Source organism: Gossypium raimondii, chromosome 3, assembly GCF_025698545.1.
Source record: "Gossypium raimondii isolate GPD5lz chromosome 3, ASM2569854v1, whole genome shotgun sequence".
NCBI lineage: Eukaryota > Viridiplantae > Streptophyta > Magnoliopsida > Malvales > Malvaceae > Gossypium > Gossypium raimondii.
Window position 1 is genome coordinate 7,412,405 of NC_068567.1, and position 24,954 is coordinate 7,437,358.

At 36.9% G+C, this 24,954-nt stretch overlaps 2 protein-coding genes and 1 long non-coding RNA gene across 3 annotated transcripts in view; 1 reads left to right on the plus strand and 2 right to left on the minus strand.

Moving 5' to 3' along the window:
* Nucleotides 1–8,721, minus strand: part of LOC105796935 (uncharacterized) — a 51,229-nt gene extending 42,508 nt beyond the window's left edge. The window contains exons 1-15 of the mRNA XM_052628063.1: nt 8,349–8,721; nt 7,712–7,793; nt 7,463–7,566; nt 7,176–7,271; nt 7,022–7,069; nt 6,219–6,269; nt 5,768–5,871; nt 5,473–5,590; nt 4,404–4,505; nt 4,063–4,263; nt 3,710–3,870; nt 3,377–3,535; nt 2,295–2,387; nt 1,832–2,183; nt 1,398–1,511 (exon numbers count right to left, since the gene is read on the minus strand). Coding sequence (XP_052484023.1) covers nt 1,398–1,511; nt 1,832–2,183; nt 2,295–2,387; nt 3,377–3,535; nt 3,710–3,870; nt 4,063–4,263; nt 4,404–4,505; nt 5,473–5,590; nt 5,768–5,871; nt 6,219–6,269; nt 7,022–7,069; nt 7,176–7,271; nt 7,463–7,566; nt 7,712–7,793; nt 8,349–8,363 — 1,800 coding nt within the window. The 5' untranslated portion in view covers nt 8,364–8,721. The remainder of the gene's footprint in view (nt 1–1,397; nt 1,512–1,831; nt 2,184–2,294; nt 2,388–3,376; nt 3,536–3,709; nt 3,871–4,062; nt 4,264–4,403; nt 4,506–5,472; nt 5,591–5,767; nt 5,872–6,218; nt 6,270–7,021; nt 7,070–7,175; nt 7,272–7,462; nt 7,567–7,711; nt 7,794–8,348) is intronic.
* A 6,043-nt stretch (nt 8,722–14,764) lies between these two features.
* LOC128039746 (uncharacterized) lies at nt 14,765–15,613 on the plus strand. The gene is made up of 2 exons (XR_008194240.1): nt 14,765–15,144; nt 15,298–15,613. It is a non-coding gene; the product is annotated as an uncharacterized LOC128039746 (long non-coding RNA).
* A 6,320-nt stretch (nt 15,614–21,933) lies between these two features.
* LOC128039893 (uncharacterized) lies at nt 21,934–24,431 on the minus strand. Its single transcript, XM_052628819.1, has 3 exons — nt 24,114–24,431; nt 22,882–24,005; nt 21,934–22,711 (listed from the first exon to the last, which is right to left on the minus strand). Exons 1-3 carry the CDS (start codon nt 24,429–24,431, stop codon nt 21,934–21,936), a joined length of 2,220 nt encoding a protein of 739 aa, XP_052484779.1.
* Between the last annotated feature and the right edge of the window lie 523 nt (nt 24,432–24,954).

Sequence of the window (24,954 nt, forward strand, 5' to 3'; positions counted from 1 at the left end):
CTTTCTTTTTGCTGGAATTGGAGTATGTTTCCTTAAGAGAAGGAAAATGAATTTTCCGAGAACTTGAACCCAAATTTGATTATACTTAGTGTTTAACTCGACCAAAAAGTTGTAAACCCTCTCCTTTTCCACAGGCTTCTGAAACTTTATTGCATCTCCAGGACAGTTGTCTTGGTAATAATCTAGCTCCTGCCATAAACTGCTCAGTTCAGAAAAATACTAAGAAATTGACATCTCACATTGCTTAGTGTTGTGAACTTTATTGCGGATTTCAAAAATCTGAATATCATTCCCAACTTGTGAGTAGGTGAGAGCAGCTGCTTGCCATATTTTTTCTGCAGAGTTAAGTAACAAGTATGTTCTGGAAATCTAAGGCGGTATAGAGTTGATAAGCCAAGACATAACAAAAGAGTTATCAGAGTCCCACTGGTAGTAAGTAGAATCATTGACATCGGGTTTTTTCAAATCACCAGTAATATACCCCTGTAGTCCTTTAGCTTTGATAAACAATAAGCACGATCGTGACCATGCGAGATAATTGTGCCCAGCAAGTTTTACTAGATTGACTTGTAACGAAGGGTTATCATAAATAACTTTTTTTGTGCCGGCCATTTTTTTCTCTTAAAAGGAAAAAACACCACTAGAGTAAATAATAGCAAGGGATATCGGAGAAACACCAACAAAACCATCAGTGGTGGTTGAGAATCAAAGTCGACGGAGGTGGGCTGCACTCACCGGCATGTGGGCAAGGATGCCGAAGGTATGGGTGGCGCATGAGGGCCATGCACAAGGAGTTTGGGCATAGGATTTTGAGATTTTTCCGGAGATTGGACGCGACTTTGTTGAAGGGAGCAGTGAAAAAAAATTGGCCGAAAGAAGAAAGTACAAAATTGGATTTTCTAGGGTTTGAGAATTTTGGAAAAAAAAAAAAGCTCCTAAATCTAGATTCTCAAGCTCTTGATATCATGCTGAAAATAAGAATTCTTTTTCCTTGTCCATTAACTTAAGTATTTACATGAATATATATACACAACTATGTTGAACTACTCAAGGAAATATAATCTTCACAATAAATAAAATCACAAAACTTTATCCTTTAAAAATCAGATCAACCTTGATTAACAAGTCTATCAATAGTCAATGGTCAACAGAGCCTAGAGGAATTGTTAGTTAAGTTATAAGTTTCCCCAATTTGATAGAGATTTGAAATGTTTATATAGAAGTCTATAAAATCGTTATTTTTTAGGATTGAATTAATTCTAGTGACATCAATATACACTATCTATTGTTAGAGACACTAAACTCAAGTCAAGAAGTGTAGTGCAAGTAAATGTATCCATTTCTACGTTGATGTAAACCTTGGAATCCCCTTTCCCTTCAAGGATCAAAGAAATTACCGTCACATGGCAGGGGGAAATTGTAGCTGACAACCTCCAATCAACATTCTCTCCCACCGGTGAGTGTACAAAATTAGCAGTCAATGCATTCACCTTTTGCTCGCTGCAAACACTCTGCAAAAAAGGACAAACATCAGATAATATAGATATATAAATATATGTATATCCAATCTAGTAACACATACCGATTTGAATTTGTTAAATAAACAAACATAACTTTTTGAAGAGAAAAAAAGATGCACATTACAATATGAATTAAAAAAAAAAAAAAAAAACTAGTTGAAACATGCTAGCTACCAGAAATAAAAACAAAAAACAGGTTGATATGATTATAAGATACTCTCAGGTATTCATCTTAGTTGGATATCTTCAGTTATCATTAACTAAGGAATTGTGAGAAAGAAACAGCTCAAAAACGAGGTACTTGACTAAACCTGAGCAAGTGAACCTTCAGGGGCAGAGACACCATAGAATCTTAAAGTTACATCGCAATGGGTGTTCCGATGTTTAAATTTTGTTGAAACATGGAGCTGTTCAAATCGACCACAAACAATCTCCGTCTGGTTTATATTGATGATCCTCGCAGCAGCTCGATTAATAGATACAGTTACGAAAAACCGGATCATGTTCTGCATGTCCTTCCCTGAATGTGACATCAAGTCCTCATTTGGCTGGTAAGTGAGTAATTTATTGATTGCTCGCCATTCTTCTTTACTCAACCTTTCCTCCGTTAACTGTGATCCATCAAAAGCATCCCCGTCAGATGCATCTTCAGATTGTGTTCTCCTGAGATTAAGTTGAATAGAATTTGCAAAATGAAGTTAATGTTAAGGGGAATTTTGGGGGTAAAAATCATAGAACTCAGTGACAAAGCAATCCTTTTACATTTCTACCTACCATCCCAATGTAAACCAACTTTTCTTATGAAGCCTTCTCTGTTCGGCTGCTTCCTTAGACTTTACAGATTCAAGCTTCGCATGTGCAAGTAACCTGATTGACCCAAGTAGAAATGGAAATGTTGAACATTAGATAAAGATAAAAATTGTTATAACATGTACATTAATATCCTTGATCACTTTTAATAACAGATTCACATATACAAAACCTGGAGCAACCTATTCAACAACTGAATAAAATTTTAATATATAAATGGAACAAACATAGATCATGGTAATCCAATAATGTCTAATCCTGATGAGTATTTGAACATAAAGACGGATTATGACAAAGGGCCAGACCAAGAGAAAACATTCATAATAGTGTATCTCTCTCTTTTATGGCAAATTCTGTCACTTGACGGGCCATATCTGTCCCATATCTGAATTTATTTTTTTTAACATCTTTCTTTGCATATCTGAAGGCATCTAACACATGTCCACCCACGTCAAATGCATGTCCATATAACATTAGGACAATGTAATGGTACAGAATGGGTGGAGCTATGGCCATGCTTCATAGTGAAAAACAAGACTGCTGGTTCACCGATGACTAATTTCAAAAAATTACACAGACAAAAATCTTCCCACTTTCAAAGAGATATTGATGCATAAGTAAAACTACATGGCAATAACATTTGTGTAACAAGCACAACTTCAGTTGGAGCTTTTACTATGTTTTCTCATAGATAGTGGTCGTGACCACTTACACCATACACCAAATAGAAATAGACGATAAAGGACCTTGAAAACTAATTTACCTAAAAAAGCACTGACAACTTAGTGCAATAATTGCCTAAGCCATCATGATCATGATGGCTCACAGCAAGCTACTCTATCTAATTGCCACTAAAGCCTAAATGACTTTTTTGTAGAAATTACTTGAACAATATCTAAACTAAACAAAGAACATGGTTTTTCCAGAACTAGTTGAATATTGGGATGTCCAGCATGCATATATTTGTCCCAGCAAATCAATGACCAAGTTTGACTTCATTTCAGAGAAGGGGAGCGGAGAGTTAAGGCAAAGCTAAATCTTGTTACCTCCATAGAAGAATTACTTTTGAATCGAGAGCTTTCTCAACCTCCCTAATTTCTATGTTGACAACACGTGATGACTGCTGTAGCATACTGGCATACAAGTGAATGTAACGTCGACGAAGCTGGCACATATGCCGAATTTGATCCCACGAGAACCGATAGCTGAAATTGTTATGCAGTTTAAGGGGGGGGCAACATTTAATCACAAAGCAGACAGCAAAGAGATGTAAGTGACTTTGAAATTTGTTTAATTTAAGTGTTCAGATTAGAAAACAAGAGGTACTCTTATGAGTAATTATCAAATTAAAATATGTACAAAAAGAGCAATGTATGTACCACATTTTCCTTTGATGCAATGCCGCCATAGCAGCATACCGCCACCACAAAACATAAGACTCCTTCGAAACTGGCACCACAGGTCTTAAATGGGAAATTTCAACATATGCCCTATATCTTGAAAAGACTTCTAAAAGTTTTATCCAATCATGATATTGTGCCTGTTAAAGGGCGAAACAGATCAATTTCAAGACTTGAATAGAAGAAGCATTTCTCTTTCTCTTTCTCTTTCTCATTCCGATTATTTCTTAGTAGGCAATGTAAAGAAGACTGAATTTAAATCTGTCTTATTTCATAGGAAAATTAAAATGGAGAAATTAAAAATATACATGGAAAAGAAAAAGTATAAGAACCTCCGTGATAGTTAAGGCGACATCACTTAAGACAAGAGAAGCCTTCTCAAAAGGAATATCTGGGTTTTTTCTTTCTTGATTTCCAAGTCGATGATACTTAAGTACTCCATTGATTGGTGACACCAAGTAATTGCGATTCATAGCCCACATAGACACCACTTCATTGTCAGCAGCAGGTTCGTTTATACCATCTTCAAATACCTGGATAAACAAAATTTTATAAAGAATAAGGGTCATTTAAAATTTAGTTTAATGTTTCAGTTAACCTTACCACACTACTACAATAAAAATTATGGAACTAAGTAAGTAAATGAGATAATGATTCCACATATGAGCCAAACCTCAATCCATTCTTTGGGACTAAGATCTTCCCATTTCTTATCTATCTTCCAGGGCAAGTTATCTGAATCATGATACATAGCAAGCCTCTCCAATTGCAAAGACTAAACACAAACTTCAAAAGCATTAGCACAATAATTTTTTCTTGTCATTCATAAACAAAAGGCAACAATAGCAATCATGACAAACAATTTGCAAATACTAAACCTGAAAGGAAAAGTAGGAGAAATCTAACATTCAAGAGGAGAATGGGCCCACCATATTTTTTTCATTTAAATTGGCACAAGCATTTGTTAAAATTGATCTTCATTCTTCAGTTTTGGCATGAATATAAACTTGTTTAGATTATGCCAGCCACTTTCACATCCTAGTTTGACACTTTATCCTCTTCAGATATGGAATTATAACCAAATTATAGATCATGTTTCTGAATTGTGTAGCAAGAATTCAATGCAAAGATAATCTTTGTCTAACCCATAATCTACTAATGAAATTCAGTTGCAATGATGGATAATAACAGTCTATACAATTCAAGAAGCCTCATACCAGCATTGATGGAAGCTATACACTATGCCATTGAGTAATCATAAAATTACATTTAACCTCACAAATTCAAGGAGCCCATTTCATGGATTAGTTATTCATATATTCATTCCAAGCCCTCAGAATCTAAAGTAAAGCACTAAGCAAACATACAACAAATAGTTGAAACATCAGAACAGGAACTTTTTACCATTATGACCTAAAAGAAGATTCCCATTTATCAAACTGGAATTTTGTTTATTCAAAGTTCAAACACAAGATTCATCTTTTCTTGAGAAATTCCCTCGGTAAATTATTAGCTTTAAAACAAGGAAAAACAATGCTAACAAACAGAATAATTACACATCACCATTCCCCAAGACTGTGAAGTGTCCTGATGCAACAGTCTATTTTGATTCAATACCCTCTATTTCAATAAACAACCATAGCTTATAACTATTAATGTGTTTCTGAAATTACTAATACTAGACTCAACTGTTTTAAAGGACGGTAGCATGAGTTTGTATTGCATGGGAAAAAAGAGCGGACCTTACGCAACTTATCCAGAGCACCACTGGTATCAAAGGTCTCATTTCCTTGCTCATCCATAGTAACAGCAGCAAGCTTAGCCAGGGTAACACCGAAAGAAAATGGATGACCAGGATTACTACAAGATTATAGTCCATTAATATCAAAGCAAACTGGTCAGTAAAGGACGACAAAGAAAAATATGTAACTAATCCAGAGATTGGAAGGTAAACCTATTTTAGTTTACAAAGCTTAAGAAAAATCACAAATCCGAAACCAGTTATAGAAAACATTAAAAATAGCACACGACCACCACCTGAAGCAATCCTCATATCTGATATGTACATTGCTGATAGTTATCTTCAGATTTCCAATAATTGTAGCAATTAGAGAACCAAGCCACGAATTTCCAGGAGGTGGCTGCACATAAACTCAAACAAGAGGGGGGAAGAAAAGAGCTAGCAATGAGTCACTATAATTTATAAAAAGAACCATATTTTCTTACATGAGCTTTAATGCACGAACCACAAAGAATTATTGACTTAATAGAACTAGCACAAAATGCGTAAAGATATACAAGTAAAACAGTTAACGTATGAAGAGCCATTCATCGACATTTTACGAGGAGGAATATAAAAGTGTATTAGCATAAGTGAAATAGATAGTAGCCTAATAAAAAATTGAATAGAGGTACCTTATTTAATCATAAAAACAAAATAAAGCAGTATTCTTAGAAAGTAAAATGTGCCTAGCATCCAAAGACATACACTTTCCAGCTTTGACCCAGATATCGCTTCAAGAGTTGCTGCTTCTGCCTCCTGTAGGCAATAAAAAATTTTAAAATAATTATGTCCAAATGCATGACTATAGAACAAAATTTCAAAGTTCCAGAATTGTTCAACTCTTATTTTATTTCTAAAATTCAAAATTCAAAAAATGTTCTATATTAAATCTTATTTTTAAAACAAAAGGAATAATAATTGTTCAACTCAACAATACAGAAAAGTTCATAATGGAACATACAATATTCTCAAACCTATTGCCTGCAAAGTTGATATTAAGAAATATTATATGCACTATATATCTGAGCTCCAATAAGAGATCTTTATACAACAATGTAGAATTGTAGATATTAAACAAGGGAAACATTCGCAAAGGACTCTGCCTAAGAACAGAAAAATAACCACTAGTCCTCTCCAAAAAGGTCACTACCATTAATTAATAAGTATGAGAAAATCTAGAATAGATGTGAAGAGGGTCAGAAACGGAGGAGAAGAAGAAGAAGCCTCTAATATCCAAGTGTCAACAAAATATTAGAAACCTTAGGCATTAGAACATCAGTAGATTAAGGATTCTTGTTAATAGTCACGAGCTTGACATGGGAAAAATGTTACTTCCTTATTGGTAAACTTTGGAACAAGATTATACTTGTATGAAACACAATGATATCAAGTACACGATGCTATAAGCAATAAAGGTGTTTGAACAAGAGTATACTTGGAGGAAACACAATGATATAATACAATGTCATAAGCAATATAAGTGAGTTTTTATTTAAAAAAGAAATTACCTCAATTTGCTGAATTTTAGCTACAAAAAGTTTTTCCCTGTCCTCCTCCTGTACAATTGAAATAAGATTTCAAATCAAAATAAGAAAAAGATACGGCTTTGGTAATAGGAAACTTGGGAAGAAATTCACTCCACCAAATAAAATATCATCTTACTTTAAGATTCCGGCCATCAGGAGTTGGGTGAGCAAGAACAAATACACGATCAATGAGAACAATTACAGGTTCATTACCCAAGCTTTTCCATGGAACCTACAATATAAAATTTCAAGAACAATAATAACAAAAATAACTAGAAGTTAGAACATAAAAGTTATGTGCCAAAACATATTTAGAAACTACAATTTAAGGAACAAAAAAAGCGGGATTTATTTCCATGGAAAAAGTTAAAGAAGATAAACCTAACAGAAAATAAAGCAAACACTAACGATGAAAATAGCTACCTTCAGAGTTATAGTGCCCACAAAACCAGCTTTGACAGCAACAGGAAGATTTAAAGAGTTCAGGGCCTCTGCCTTCAATTTTAAATCTTTGAGGACAACGTCACCTGTAAGAAGGAAGAAATTTTCTAAAACAAAGCCATCATGTTTCACTTGCCAAATTCCTTCCATAAGAAACCGTAATCATAGCTCAAACAGATGGAGAAAACGATAAGAAAAGTAAGCAAGAACAAACGGTATTTGTGAAGAAACCTTGCCAAACACTGATCCTTAATGTCTCTGATGAGAGATCATTAACATACTCTCCCAAGTATCTTCGAAGCAAATGCAGAACCTACAAATAAAGAACAATATGCACAAATTCAGAAACACTGAAAAAAGCTACAAACACATTATACTATAACAAAGTGCTGAATGTTGAAAAGCACAACTATAAGTAATAACATGAAAAAATAAAAATGTAAGCCCACAGGTGCGACTGTTACAACCAAAACTCATGAATACGGGTAACAAATGGAAATCAAACAGCAACATATCAATGAAAAACTTGTAAAAGCTTATGCCTGATTTATTGCTTCGTCACTCTTCTCTTATCATCTACACGGCTCTTATGTACTATATGATGATCACCTCGCAACTCATTTCCTAATCTACTTTACAATGGTTGCAAATTATTTAATTAAAAAGCGACCTTAGATTAGGTTCCTCCAATCTCAATTGTTCAAATATAATTATGAAACTATAACAATTTAATTGTAAAAATAAAAGGTAAAATCAAAATTTTATAAGCTTTTAAGTTCCAATGACATTCTCGAGCTATTTATATTCAGTAAGGTACAAGCACTCACGTTAAAAATGAAAAAAAAAATTAAAAAGGAAATAAGCCTACCTGAGCTTCAAACATGACGATGAATCTCAATGCGGTTCGTCTCCAGCTCAAAACAGGAAGCGAACCTGATTATGGTGTTAGAGCTGTGCAAATTGAGAGTGATCGATGTCCAATGAGAGGCATCTCAGACAATTGATTTTGAAATCGGATGTAATCAGGGTTTTCGTTAAGAGGCGAAACCATTGGTTGATCGATTACACTATACACCAAGAGAAGCGGACGGTTTGTTGTAAGGAAGGAAGGGAAAATAAACGGGAAAAAAATTGAGAATAAAACTAGGAGCGTAAAATATAACTGCTCTGTTCTGCCGCCATTAACATTACATTACATGTCCCGGTCTTTTGCAAATTAAATGGCCTGCTTTAAATTGTATTTTCTTTTTTTATCAACTCTCAAAACCATAGCTTTTGCATATATATATATATATATATATATATATATTGGTGAACTCAACGTCAATTCTGTATTAAAATTTAAACATTTAATAAATAATATTTTTGTCTTTTCAAATCCTTATATAAAATTTATAATAAAAAAGCACAATTTAAATTCAAAATAAATATATAAAAATAATGTATTTTCAACTTAAAACATCAAACACATCTTATTTGTATGTAGTTTTTTACATTTATTAAATTTCGTGAAGTTGGTTTTTTGGGTGATGAGTGGAACGCTTCCTACAGTGGATTTTGCGGCGGGTGCCAATAACTTGGGTTCGACCAGTGGTATAGGAAGGGCTACGAATAAAGTTCGCACTAGACCGGAAGTACAGTTAGATTTTGATGACCTGACTGTGGATAATAATGGCTAAATGATTCTGTCAGAGATTCTGAAGGTGTAGTACAAATCAACCCTCTTAGGAGCTTCATCAGAGATGAATAACGATGGTTTTCTGGAAGAGGAGTTTACACTTTTGGATGGCAACGCTGTTACTGAAGTGATTGAAGGTGTTCCGTCAATTACGTTCTCTAACAGAGTGTAGGAGTTTATCCAACAACGAATGGCCAATACAGTTATTGTGAAATTACTGAGGGGAAGGATTTGTTTTAATGTTTAGTTGAATCAAATCAATTTACTGTGGAATCCTCAGTGTCAGATCCAACTTATGGATCTCGAGAATGATTTTTATTTGGTTCGTTTTCAGGATGAATCTGACTAGAATAAGGTATTAGTAAGAGGGCCGTGGGTAATTTTTGGCAGATACCTGACTGTTCGCCCATGGTCACCGGAGTTTTCAACAAGTTAAAGTGGTATTAAGTCGCAGGTTGTTTGGATTAGGTTACTTCGACTGCCTGAAAGTTATTATTCAGATTGCCTCTTAAGGTTGATTGGTCAGACAGTTGGTCCGGTGGTGAAGCTGGATGTTTATACGGACTGTGCTCGCAAGGGACGATTTGCGCGGCTGTCAATCTGTGTTGATTTGAGGAAGCCGTTGGTACTAAAGGTTTGAATTAATGGTCTTCTCCAGCGTGTTGAATACAAAGCTTTACCAAATATCTGTTTCTAATATGGTATGTATGGACAAGCAGTGGACGTTTGTCTCGGGATTGCGACGGCTCCACCGTTGGAGGAGTCAGGTTGCGCTCGACCGGTCATGGAGAAGTCGGGTCTTGAAAAGAATGTAGAGAATGAACCCTATGGTTCGTGGATGGTGGTGGAGAGACGGAGAGCGCATAGTTGAGCTTTCGGTGAAGGAAGAAACGGCGGTCTTGAGGGTCTTGCTAATGGATCTCTGTAACAGCCCATTTTTAGTGAAATCGGAACAGTGGTTTCGAGACCACAAATCTGAATCTGAAAAAAAATTATTTTAATATTAATGTATGGTCTATCACATTATAGGAATATCGTATAAAAATTTTGTTAAGAAAATTTTACCGATTACATGTTTAATTGATGAAATGACCAAATTGCATAAAATGCAAAAGTTGAATTCTAGTAGCTAAAAGGATCAAATAGCTATGGAATTCAAAATTTGAGGTCCTTATATGGCAAATAGACCATTAAGAAGAGTTAGTAGATAAGTATCCATGGAAAGTAAAATAAAGAAAAGGATGAAATTGGAAAGAAAAAAATAAAAAGATGATAAATAATAAAATAACATAAAATATCATCATATTATCATCTTTCCTAAAAACTAAGACATGGAAACCCTAGTTTGAAGCTTCAAGAAAGACAATCTTATTTGGCTCAATTAGATCTGGATAAATCAAATACGAAGTCAGATCGTGAAAAAGAAAAAGTGTCGGATTAGTAGATTTTCGTTCACGAATACTTGTCAAGGTAAGTTCGTGTAACTAAATTGTGTATATTTATATGTTTGAATTTGAATGTTGTATATATGAATTGTATAATTGCTATGTATATGAAATTGATCACATATCCCACATTGATTGATAAATGTTAAATCCCGTTTGAATAAATGAAATTTCGATGGATATAAGGTTCCCGAATTGGTTGTGGCCTTGCATATGTTGCGGACACACATAGCTCGAAAAAGTGTCCCGTTATTAGCCCTCTCGAGCTTCCCGTTACATGGTTCTTGTGAGCTTTACGTTAATAGCTCTTCAGAGCATCCCGATCGATTGTGATCCTGCATGTGTTGTGGATACATTGCAACTCTTATAAGCGGCCCCATATATGGCTCTTTAGAGCTTTTCGATTAAAGGTTCTTTGTGAACTTCCTGATTAATGGCTCTCTAGAGCTTCCCGATATTGGCTCGCTTAAACTTCACGATATATGGCTATCCAAAACTTCCCAACTAATGGCTCTTCTAAGCTACTTGTTATTGGCTCGCATGAGATTCCAGAATATGGCTCTTATGAGCTTCCCGTTACACAGCCCGGATACGCTTCCTATTACATGGCTCACATGAGCTCCCTATTATATAGCTCGAGAGAGAGCTTCCCATTTATGTGCTCGTATGAGCATTCCCGAATATGAATTGACGGATTACAGTTTTGTACACTTCGAGTGTACTACCTGTCTAACCATCGATATTTCAAACAAATTCAACGGGAAAAATTCTCATATGAAACAATATGAGTACAAGATAAATTATTACCCGTATATGCCTAAAATACATGAGAATGATATTACATGATATGATGAAATATGGGTAGAAGATACATGTGTATGAGACTTGTTTAATGATTATGTACATTCATGATTATGAATCATTACAAGAATTTCATGACTAACATGATTGATGATGATATGTGTTTAGGTTGTTTGGCCAATATGGTTGGACATTTTATGAGCTTACCTTAAATTGAATTGAATGGTAAGTTAACTTCCTGTTATACGAACTTACTAAGTTTTAAATCTTACTCTACTTTATTTTCCCTGTTTTATAGTAATTCAAAAGCTCGTTGGGTTGGAAGCTTGGCGGAGATACATCACACTATCCATCGGCTCATTCGATATAATTAGTAAATTAATTTTAGTTATAATGGCATGTATATGTTAACTTGGCCAAATGTTGGCAAATAAATGTTTTAGTTGTAACTAACCATTGGAATAGCTTGTGATGGACATGTTTTGATGTATATATATGTATGGCCTTATTATGCTTGGTATATGTTTGAAATGGCTACGAATAGATTCTAATATGATTGATAAATTATATGAAATGTTTGTTATACATTCTGTAAATTTTGGTAATGCTCTGTAACCCTGTTCTGGCGATGGATACGGGTTAAGGGTGTTACATTTATTGGTATTAGAGCTACAGTTTAGCCGATTCTTAGGCTAACGTAGCGTACACGAGTCTAGCTATACATGCCATTATAGCTATACATGCCATTATCCAACCGAGCTGAATCCGAAGAAGCTGAGAGTAATGCTCAAGCTTCAGTTCAAAGAGTGGCATCAAGTAGTAGAATGTCAGTATCTAACGGCCGAGGAGGAGAGGCTGAAAAATCCTTCTTCCAAATGATGAACGAATGGTTTACAAAATTTGTAAAAACAAATCAAGCTGTACAACAACCTCTACCCCCTCCTGTCTCTAAACCAGTTCCTGATATGCCATAAGGTACAGAACTTGTTAGAATTGGTAAGCCTCATGTAGATAAAATTCGTAAATATAAGGCAGAAGAATTCAGAGCCACAGCTAAAGATGATCCTAAAAGGGACGAATTCTGGTTGGAAAATACTATTAGAGTTCTGGATAAATTATCATGTACACCAGCTGAATGTCTGAAATGTGTTGTATCCTTGTTAAAAGACTCAGCTTACCAGTGGTGGAATACCTTAATTTCTGTTGTGCCAAAAGAACGGGTTACTTGGGAATTTTTCTAAACTGAATTCAGAAAGAAATATATCAGCCAGATGTTTCTTAATCAGAAATGGAAGGAATTTTTAGAGCTTAAACAGGGTCGCATGACTGTGTCTGAGTATGAACGGGAATTTGTTCGGTTAAGCAAATATGTCAGAGAATGTATTCCAACTGAAACCGCAATGTGTAAGCGGTTTGAAGAATGTCTAAATGAAGATATAAAATTGTTAGTTGGGATTCTTGAATTAAAAGAATTTGTAGCACTGGTTGATCGAGCTTATAAAACCGAAAAGCTTAGTAAAGAAAAGAAACAAGTTGAGATCGAAGCTAGAACTTCAGGTAAAAGATTTACGGGGAAGTCACAACAGTCGGTTTCAAAGAAATTAAAGAAATACCATAATCATTCTACTACCTCTACGGGATACTCTGGAAGAGACAGATGTGCCCGATATTCCAGTCTAAGATCTCAGGCTACATCTATAGCAAGTGTAGGTAGTGTCAGAAACACCAAACCCAGGTGCAAACACTGTAATAAATTTCATTTTGGAGAGTGCCGTATGAAAAGCGGTGTAGCGACCTAAAGATTTTGGCACGGGCGCTAGTCGAAGTAATTATTGAAAATCTGAAAACAGAATCCCGATTTTATTTGAAAAGAGGAGTCACCACCGATCTTTTTTCTAGGTGTGATCGGACACCTTCAAAAATCTCTTTTTAGAAGATTTTAAAAAAAAAAACTTTTCTAAAAAGAGGCAATTTTAGGTCCACGTCAAAATCCAGAGAAAATTAGGGTTCGGGAGTCGGTTACAAGCGAGGAAGGTATTAGCATCCTCGCGACGCCCAAAATTGGTATCTCGTTAAACGCGCGTTGTCTTAATTTTCAAAAATACGAGTTCAATTTAATATTTAATCGTGATCCGATTGAAACACGTGAATTTTGAAACACAACCTCTCTTTTTTTTTTTTAAACACAAATTTTTTTTAAAATACAAGAATTTTAGAAACACGAAACTTTTTTTTAAAAAAACCACGAAAATTTTGAAACACGAGATTTTTTTGAAAACACGAATTTTCTTTTTGAAACACAAAATTTGTTTTTGAAAACATAAAATTTTTGATAAAATACGAAATACGAGGATTTTTTTGAAACACGAAAATTTATGAAACACGGTCAATTTTTTTTTGAAAACACGAAAATTTTTGAAAGATGAGAATTTTTTTTGAAAATTCGGAAATTTATAAAACAGGGAAATTTTTTCTGAAAACAAGAAAGTTTTTGAAATACGCGAATTTTTGAAAACACGGGAATTATTGAAAACGCGAAAATTTTTAAAACACGAAAAATTTTGAAATACGATAATTTTTTTTGTTTTAAAAACGCAAAAATTTCTTTTGAAACACGAAAACTCTTGAAAATGTGAAAAGTCGAAAATTTTGAAATACGAGTAATATTTGAAAATACGAAAACTTGAAACACGAATTTTTTTATTTTTATTTTTTAAAAACGTACCGTATTTAACACGAATCGATGATATTCACCCCAACATGGCGATGAAATCGACGAATCAGCGTCAAACCGATTCAACTTAATATTTAATCGGGATTCTATTAAAACACGAGAAATTTTTTAATACGAGGATTTTTTAATATTTTTTATTTTTAAAAGGGCGTCCCGAATTTAACACGAGCTATCGATATCTACCCAACATAGCGATGAATTCGATGACTTAATATTAAACCGGTTCGTTGCCTTATTTATTGAAATTATTAGTTTTTTATTTTAAACATGCAAATAAAACAACATAATAATATTTCAAAAAAAAAACTATTCTAAAAATGCTAATTTAATTGAAATGAAATACCATTTAAATATATGAATTAAATAAAAAAGAGATAAAAAATTTTACCAAAAGCCTAATATTATGGGCTTGAAAGATAGGCTTTTTTTTTGCCGGATTTGGGCCTGGAGGGCCTGCTGCCGAATTCGGGCCTAGGGGCCTGCTTGATCTGCTACTGTTGAGCTGAAGCTGCTGGGCTGCTGCACTGGGCCTGCTGCTGGAATGGGCCGAATCTGCTGGACTGTTGCACTGGGCCTGCTGGTAGACTGCTTCTTTTGTGGGTTTAGGGCTGCTGGGTCACTGCTGCTGGAACCTGCTGTTTGCAGCGGGTCGACCCGGGTCGGGTCGGAACCGGGTCGGGTCAACAGGATATATTTACCCTCTTTTTTTTTCTATTTCTATTTTTTCTTCTTTTTCTCTCTATTTTTTCGGGTTGAAATCTAGCCCTTTTTTCTTTCGCCGCCGTCGGTGTCTTTTGAGCACGGTGGTGGGACAGGCGCCGGTGCTCTCCCTTCCCTCCTTTCTTCCTCTTCTTCCTTCTCTTCCTTCTTCTTTACTGTTTGGGTTGTTTTTGTCTTTTTGCTGGCTGTTTTTTTTTTGTTTTCTTCTTGCTTGTTTGTGTAGGTGCGACGGTGGTGAGAAGAATGCCAAGGCATGGCGGTGGGCACGGTGGTGGTGAAGGCGGTGGTGGGGGCCCTTTGGCTTGCTGCTGTTTTTATTTTTTTTGAACTTTCTCTGCTCTTTTTTTTGTTTTTGAAATTTTTTGAGAACCCCTCTTGAAAAATCCCCTCTCCCCTCCTTTTAATCTGCTCACTTTGTCCTCTTTCTAATTATTTTCAGGTGGCAGAGGAGTCATCATGGCCTAGGGAGGCTGCTGGAGTAGCTCGGCTGGGAGGGGTACGCTCGGCTGCTGATTGCGGGGATTAGACAAGTGCAGGAGGACCAAATTGCAGAGGATGCAAAGCTTCTGGGGCAAAAGTGCAATTTTAGCAAAAATATGGGCCAAAATGTAATTTTTGGAAAGTTTAGGACCTTGAACGTAATTTACAAAATATTAGGGGTCAAGATGCAAATTTGGAAAAATTTAGGGGTCAAAATGTAATTTTTGAAGAATTCGGGGGCTAAAATGTAATTTATCTTGTATTTTTTTGATTTATTATTGCTTTATTAATATTATTAAAACATAAAAACATAAATAAAATAAAATAAAAACAATGGGCCAAAGCCTAAACAAGTCCAAAATTAAAATATTTAAAACACAATTATCCAACCCCACATGCCCAACCATTAGGCCCACATAGAGCAAGCCCAAAAAACATAATTTTTAAATATATATATATAAAATAAAATAAATAAAATAAAATACGAAAGATGGACCGGACAAAATTCAGTGATTACAGCTGCCCCTCAAAGACTTAAAAGCATTGAATTTTGTTCGATTGTCCAATTTTTTTTTTAAAACCGAAATCGAAAATAGCTCAATATGCGATCCGAAACTCAACTCACCTCTCGGATTATGATTTGACTTCTTAAGAATAGAAATTGAAAAATACCTCGACGTGTGACCCGAGGCTCAACTCACTTCTCGCAATATGAGTTGATTTAAAAAAAAAAGACAGAAATTAAAAATACCTCAGCGTGACCCAAGGCTCAACTCACCTCTCGCAATATGAGTTGATTTTTGAAAAAAACAGAAATTTAAAAAAAAATACCTCAGCGTGCGACCCGATGCTCAACTCACTTCTCGCAATATGAGTTGGTTTTAAAAAAAAACAGAAATTTAAAAAAAATACCTCAGCGTGGTCCAAGGCTCAACTCACCTCTATATAATGAGTTGATTTTTTGAAAAAAATAGAAATTTAAAAATACCTCAGTGTGACCCGAGGCTCAACTCACCTCTCGCAATATGAGTTGATTTTTTGAAAAAAAACAGAAATTTAAAAAAAATACCTCAGCGTGCGACCCGAGGCTCAACTCACTTCTCGCAATATGAGTTGATTTTTGAAAAAAAAATAGAAATTTAAAAAAAATACCTCGGCATGGTCCAAGGCTCAACTCACCTCTGTATTATGAGTTGATTTTTTGAAAAAAACAGAAATTTAAAAATACCTCAGCGTGACCCGAGGCTCAACTCACCTCTCGCAATATGAGTTGATTTTTTGAAAAAAAGAAATTTAAAAAATACATCAACATATGCGACCTGAGGCTCAACTCACTTCTCGCAATATGAGTTGATTTTTGAAAAAAAACAGAAATTAAAAAAAATACCTCAGCGTGCGACCCGAGACTCAACTCACTTCTCGCAATATGAGTTGATTTTTGAAAAAAAAAACAGAAATTTAAAATAAATAAATACCTCAGCGTGCGACCCGAGGCTCAACTCACTTCTCGCAATATGAGTTGATTTTTGAAAAAAAACAGAAATTTAAAAAAATACCTCAGCGTGCGACCCGAGTCTCAACTCACTTCTCGCATTATAAGTTGATTTTTTTTGAAAAACAGAAATTGAAAAATGTAATTCTTGAAAGAAACAGGGTTTCAAAAACATCAGGTGAAACTAAAGCCTTCTTCTTCGTTGATTCTGTGCAGCTTTCTCCCAAAATTCCTTGCTCTATTGGTATACATGTATATGTCATGTATGGTGTTATTATGATATGCACATGTTCATCCTAAATGCTTTTATGTCTACATGATCATGTTATGCACCCTGAGTTGTTTGCTACATGCCCCCTTCTGATTTTTGTGAGGCCTTCATTGATTGCCTCCATTCTTGACATTCTCTCAGGTTTTGTACTCATCTTTGAGTTTTGTGATTTCTTCGTACATCACCCTCGTGCCCCCTGCTGAACTTTGTTCTTGCTCTAGGGTCCTTGTACTTATCAAATTCTCATCCAGGTAATGCTCAACATTCATTTTGTTTAGAGTATGTCATCTTACTATTTATCATTTAAATGAATCAAACACGCGATGCATAAAAAAAGGCAAAGTAGGCATGAAAGAAATACCTCACATTCACTTCATTTTTAAAAGAAAGCAACAAACAAAGGAAATTGACAAGGAAAGTTTAACAAATAAAATATCATAAGGAAAAGAAAGCGAATTCAATGGCTAGAAATGCTCTAGATATCCAATGCATGAACTTTTCCACGTTTCTTCGTCCTGGATCCATTCGAGCACGGTTTCTTGTGTAGAAGATTTCGAGCTTCTAAGAATGCTTCAAATATTGCGACTTTATCGTTCAACTCCCCGTTCAAGTCACTTTGCTCTTTTAAGCCAGAGCCCACTTCATTAGGACGCCTTTTTGGGTTTTCATCCTAATCCTCTTTTTTTGTTTATCAAGACGCCCTTTTCGGGTTTTCATCTTGATTTTTCTTTCTTTTTTCTTTTTTCCTTTTTTTTGTTTTTTTTTTTTGTTTTTTTTGTTTTTTTTTGTTTTGTCTGTTTTTTTGTTTTGTCTTTTTAAGCATAATATTTCTTCACAGCATCTGAGTTCACTGGATTAGGTAATTTTTTCCCATCCATCCCAGTGAGAATCAGAGCCCCTCCTGAGAATGCCTTTTTTACAACGTATGGCCCTTCCAAATTTGGCGACCATTTTCCTCGAAAGTCTTTTTGTATTGGGAGGATCTTTCTTAGTACCAGTTCCCCTTCGCGGAATTCTCTTGGCCGCACCCTTTTATCATGGGCCGTGATCATTCTTTTCTGATACATCTGTCCATGACAAATTGCCTTCAAGCGTTTTCCCTCAATAAGATTTAGCTGATCATATCAAGCTCGAACCCATTCTGATTCTTCTAACTTTGATTCCATCAAGACACGTAGGGATGGGATCTCCACTTCGATGGGCAGAACAACTTCCATTCCGTAGACTAGAGAAAAAGGAGTTGCCCCCGTAGATGTTCGCACAGAGGTGCGGTACGCGTACAAAGCAAATGGTAGCTTCTCGTGCCAGTCCTTATATGTCTCAGTCATCTTCCGGATGATCTTCTTAATGTTCTTGTTAGTCGCTTCTACTGCTCCATTCATCTTTGGGCGATAGGGTGAAGAATTATGATGCTTTATCTGAAATTGCTCACATATTTCTTTCATCATCTTGTTGTTCAAATTTAAAGCATTATCTGAAAAGATTCTTTCAGGCAGACCATATCAACATATGATCTCCTTTTTTAAGAACCTACAGACTGCAGCCTTTGTCACATTGGCAAACGAAGTGGTTTCTACCCATTTTGTGCAGTAGTCTATAACCACAAAGATGAATCGATGCCCATTAGAAGCCTTCGGGGAGATTGGCCCTATATCATCCATGCCCCACATAGAAAAAGGCCACGGAGAAGTCATGACATGAAGGGGCGAAGGAGCCGCATGGATTTTATCGCCGTAAATTTGACACTTATGACACTTTCGTGCGTATCCAATGCAATCCCTCTCCATTGCCAGCCAAAAATAACCAAGTCTCACAATCTGTCTGGCCATAGTAAAACCACTGGCATGCGTTCCACAAATTCCTTCGTGAACCTTTTCAAGTATCTTTCTAGCTTCAACAGCATCCACGTATCTTAGGAGCACTTGATCTTTTCCTATTTTGTATAGGATATCCCCGTCAAGAACAAATCCGATCGCCATTCTCCTGAGAGTTCTTTTGTCATTCTCGTTTGCTTACTCGGGGTACCTTTGATTCTTGATGTACTCCAAGATATCATGGAACCATGGCCGTCCATCTGACTCCTCTTCAATACTAAAACAGTGTGCAGGGGTCTCATATATACTCATTTGGATAGACATTATCTCAGTTTCTCTGTTTGCCTTGAACATCGAAGCAATGGTGGCTAGGGCATCAGCCAGTTGGTTCTCTTCTCGTGGAAAGTAGTTAAAAGTCACTTCTCTGAATTCTTTGACCAATTTCGCAATGAGATCGTGATACTTGACTAATTTTGGATCTCTCACTTCCCAATCTCCACGAATTTGATAAATGACTAATGCTGAGTCCCCGTGTACCTCTAAAATTTTGATTTTCCTCTTGATAGCTGCACGAAGTCCCATGATGCAAGCCTCATATTCCGCTATATTATTTGTACAGAAAAAATTCAATCTAGCAGTAAGCGGGTAATGGTCCCCTTCAGGTGACACTAAGACTGCTCCTATCCTATGCCCCAATGCATTTGATGCACCATCAAAATTCATCTTCCATGACTTTCCTTTTGATGACTCGCCCTCTTTTTCTGAAATGCACATCAAATCTTCATCTTGGAACTCAAATCTCAAAGGCTCGTATTCCTCCGTTGTTCAACTTGCCAAGAAGTTAGCTATTGCGCTTCCTTTTATCGACTTTTGGCTCACATATACAATGTCATACTCAGTCAATAGGATCTGCATTGGGCCATTCTCCCTGAGAGTGCAGGTGACTCTATCATGTACTTTATTGGGTCCAGTTTTGAAATTAACCATGTCGTGTGATACAGCATGTATTGCCTGAGCCTTCGAACCGTCTAAATCAATGCACAACAAAACTTCTCAATTGAAGGGTACTTTGCCTCATATTCTGTGAATTTCTTGCTGAGGTAGTAAATTGCCTTTTCTCTTTTCCCTGACTCATCATGTTGTCCCAGTACGCAACCCATTGAGTTCTCAAACACGGTCAGGTATAATATTAAGGGTTTTCCAGGGGTTGGCGGTACTAGCACAAGAGGATTAGACAAATACCGTTTTATCTTATCGAATGCCACTTGGCACTCCTCGTTCTATTCTCCCGGGTTATGCTTTCGAAAGAGTCAAAAAATTGGATCACACTGATTCGTAAGTTGGGCAATGAATCGAACAATGTAATTCAACCTTCCTAAAAATCCTCTGACTTCTTTTTGTATGCGCGGGGGAGGCAATTCTTGTATAGCTTTTATCTTATCTGGATAAACCTCGATACCTCTTTCACTAACAATGAAACCTAGCAGTTTTCCTGAGGTAGCCCCAAACGTACATTTGGCCAGGTTAAGCTTCAACTGGAACTTTCTTAATCTTTCAAACAGCTTCCTAAGACTCCCAACATGCTCTCTTTCTTCCCGAGATTTGGCAATCATATCATCGACATAAACTTCTATTTCTTTGTGCATCATATCATGAAACAACGTCACCATGGCTCTCTGATATGTTGCCCCAGCATTCTTTAGTCTGAATGGCATCACCTTATAGCAGAAGGTTCCCCACATTGTTATGAATGTAGTTTTCTCCATGTCCTCGGGAGCCATCTTTATCTGATTATATCCTGAGAAACCATCCAAAAAAGAAAATAGAGAATGCTTTCCCGTATTATCCACCAAAGTATCGATGTGTGGTAGAGGAAAATTATCCTTAAGGCTTGCTTGATTTAGATCACGATAATCTACGCACATTTGCACATTGCCATCTTTCTTTGGTACCGGAACTATGTTAACTACCCACTCTGGATACTTGGAGACTTGTAGGAAGCCAGCGTCAAATTGTTTCTTGATTTCTTCTTTTATCTTCAACAGCATTTCGGGTCTCATCCTTCTTAGCTTCTGTTGAACAGGTTTACATTCTGGTTTCAGTGAGAGCTTGTGGACCACAATATCCGTGTTCAATCTTGGCATATCCTGATAAGACCAGGCAAACACATCCTTGTACTCATGGAGCAAGGCGATCAAATCTTGCCTTGTGTTTTCTGAAATGGAAGTCCCAATCTTCACTTCTTGTTTCTTTTCTTCATTCCCCAAGTTCACTACCTCAACAGATTCTTGATGGGGTAGGATCTGTTTCTCCTCTTGTTCCACCATTCTCAGTAAGTCAGGAGACGAGACACAAGCTTCAAATTTTTTCGCTTCTTCAATTCTCCTAAACAAACAGCCTTCTCAAAATTGATTTCAGGATTGATAACGGGATTATTCATGTCATTGATATCTGAGCACCTGAAAGGTGAATGGAAAAAGGCTATAGAAGAGCATTGAGGTATTGTAATCAACACACAATGATATGAGATGATATGAGACATATGCTGGAAAAGGATATGAACAGAATGAGCAGTCGCGAAGTTAATAGAAATGAAAGGAACATGACAATATAAAACAAAATGCATCTTCATTAATGTTCATTAAAATGATAAAGAGCAGACATAAGCTCTTACAAAAGGAACCCTACTGTTTAAGGACACACAAAATGAAGGGTTAACATTGAGCATTACTCTGAAGGGGACTTAAAAACTACAATGAGGTCCACAGCAGTCCAGTTGTTCAAAACATATCATGGAGGACAATGGCGTATCATTGAAGCATTCTTAATTTCATCATTTTCATTGTCAATAGCATTTAGTCTGATCTTCTGAAGACCCTTTTCAATCAATAATGTGACTTGCGGATTGTCCTGCCCTGGGTACATCACCCCTGCTGATGTGAACGTTCTTGACAAAAGAGGATACGCCAACGGCTCCCATTCTAATTCCTGGCCTGAAGCTCTCGCAATTCTTCTTTCTCAATCTTTCTGTAATTGTTTTCTTCTTTGATGTATATCTGGCTTGAACCCCAAACCATATCGACCTTTGTGGTGCGTTGGTTTCAAAGCTCTAATCATCCCTTGTTGATATTTTCTCAAACCTTTCCTCGCTCGAGCTCCTCTTCCCACAGTCAGCTTAATTCCCATCTTGGTATTCATCGACAGTTTGAGAATGGGGATTTTATTCCCTTCAGCAACAAATGCAGCATTGATAAATTCCAAGGAGCGAAAAGAACATTCTACAGCATCCTCACTTATTTCGATGTAGGGTGCATCTGTAGAGATAGATGCGACGATGTCTTTCTCACCATCGACAGTAATCAAACGGCTATCCATGATGAACTTTACCTTCTGATGGTGAGATGAAGGAACTGCCCCAGCAGAATGGATCCAATGTCTTCCTAAAAGGCAATTGTATGAAGGCGTGATGTCCATGACCTGGAACTCGATATCATATACACATGGCCCCACTTTTAGAGGAATTTCTATCTTTCCCATGACCTCTCGTCGTGTCCCATCAAATGCCCTTACTATAGAATAACAAGGCCTCAGATAGGACATATCAACCGGCATCCTAGAAAGCGTGGCCAAAGGCATAACATTGAGTGCAGATCCATTGTCGATGAGCACATTTGGTAATATGTAACCTTTGCAATTGGTTGTGATGTGCAATGCTTTTACGGAGCCCCTACCATTTAGCGGTATTTCGTCATCACTAAAAGAGATGAAATTATCTACATTTAGATTATTTGCCCACCTATCAAGCTTTTCCACAGATACATTGTTTGCCACATAAGCTTGATTTAACACTTTTAGCAAGGCATTTCGATGTGGCTCCGAGTTCAACAATAGAGACAGTACCGAGATTCGGGCCGGCTGCTTATTTGATTGTTCTACAATGTGCTTAATAAACTGTGCTTAATAAACTTTAAGAACTCATGTGCTTCCTCCTCATTCACAGCCTTTTTAACTTCTTGCTCAAGCTGTGTTTCAACATCATCCTCAACCTCATACATTGGTGCTTTTCCTTTTTGGCTCGAGCCAGCAACTTTCTTCTTTGGTTCAACCGTCTCGGGAGAATAACACCTTCCGCTGCGAGTGAAATGTCCTACTCCACTGACACCTTCATCCATAACCTTTGACTTTTCACCTTCAGGCACAACGATATTGACATCATACTTCCACGGTACTGCCTTGTTGTCATTGTAAGAGAAAGGAGCAGGTACTTCTATTATCAAACTCGGTTTAACTTCTCGACTAACTTCTTCTTTTTTTGCCTCGTAATAAATCACCAAAGGTCTATCGACGCTATAAGGGGAAGCCATCAATTGATTATCAGAGACACATATTTCTCCTTCTTCGGCCCCTTCCACACTATCAAAGACTTTGACCTCCTTGTTATCCATCATGTCCTGAAGTAATTTTCTAAATTCCTTACAAGATTGGATGTCATGCCCTTTGACGCCATGAAAATCACAGAAATTCTGATCTTTTGTACTTTCTTCTTTGAGAATCTTACTAGGCGGGCAGAGCAAGCCATTTTCAATCATCATCTCCCACACCTTCCGCAAAAGTGTCCTTACTTCGGCAACATAACCTTTGGCTTGCCAATTGTCTTCATTTGTCACCGCATTCACATTCCCGCCAGTATGGTTAGGAAGAGGATTTCCCGTCACATTGCTAACACCATCGAATCGCAGAATACCAGCATCAATGAGACCCTGAACCCTCATTTTAAAGACAATGCAGTTTTCTGTAGAATGCCCTTGATTTCCAGCGTGATACACATAATTAGCGTTAGGATCATACCACTTCGGGTAAGGGGGCTTCAGGGGTACCATGTAATATGGGGATATTAATTGTTTTTCCAACAGCTTCGGGTATAATTCTCCATATGATACAGGAATTGGAGTAAACTGAGGTCTTTCAGGATTGGGTCTTGCTGGTCTTTGTTCATTTTTGGGTTGGCTTTGTGTAGGCATGGTATTTGGTGGGAACACGGTGAATGGTCTTTGGTTATTCACAGCATAAACGGGGTAAGACGGAGGTGCCTGATAGTAAGGACCTTGAGGAGGAAAGTAGAAGTTTGAAGGTGGACGGTAATGAGGTCGTCATTGGGCGGGAAACGAATTGGGGGCACACTGGCTCTCGGTTCCAACCATATGGGCCTCTGCCTCTTTTTTCTTTACGGGTACTGCCCTCTTCGAACTCTCAGGGCCCTCCATTCTCCCGCTTTTGACGGCATTTTCAATAAGCTCCCCAGATATAACAATATCTGCAAAGTCTTTTGTGGCACTCCCCACCAACTTATCGTAAAATGGCGCATTCAGAGTGTTGATAAAGAGGACCGTTATCTCCGTCTTAGTTAACGGAGGTTCTACCTGAGCCGAGATATCCCTCAATCTTTGTGCATACTGCCTAAAAGTCTCTGTAGGCTTCTTTTCCATCATTTGTAAAGTTAATCGATCAGACACCATATCCGATACATGCCTATATTACTCACAGAACGCTGACGCCAAATCTTTCCATGATCGAATTCTCTCTCTACTAAGCTGATTATACCATCGAAGAGCCGAACCAACCAAACTATCTTGAAAGCAGTGTACCAGCAATTTATCATCGTTCACATAGCCAATCATCTTTCGGCAAAACATGATAAGATGCGCCTTTGGACATCTTGTTCCATCATACCTCTCAAAATCTAGCGCCTTAAATTTTGGGGGTAGAACCAGATCAGGTACCAAACTGAGCTCTTTGGCACTCAAAGCAGAGAAAACTTCAGCACCTTCTACTGCCTTAATCCTCTCTTCCAAAATTCTATACTTATCCTGAGCATTATTGTCATCAATTCTCAGCCTTGCTACTTCTACAGGATCATCTAAGTCTGGAACAATTGGATCTGAGGGATTAACCCCAGGGTTCGATACAAACATTCCTTGCCCTAGATGAGCAGATGGAACAGGAGGTTGTTCCAAGACTGTAGGTTCCCTTTGGGGGTAT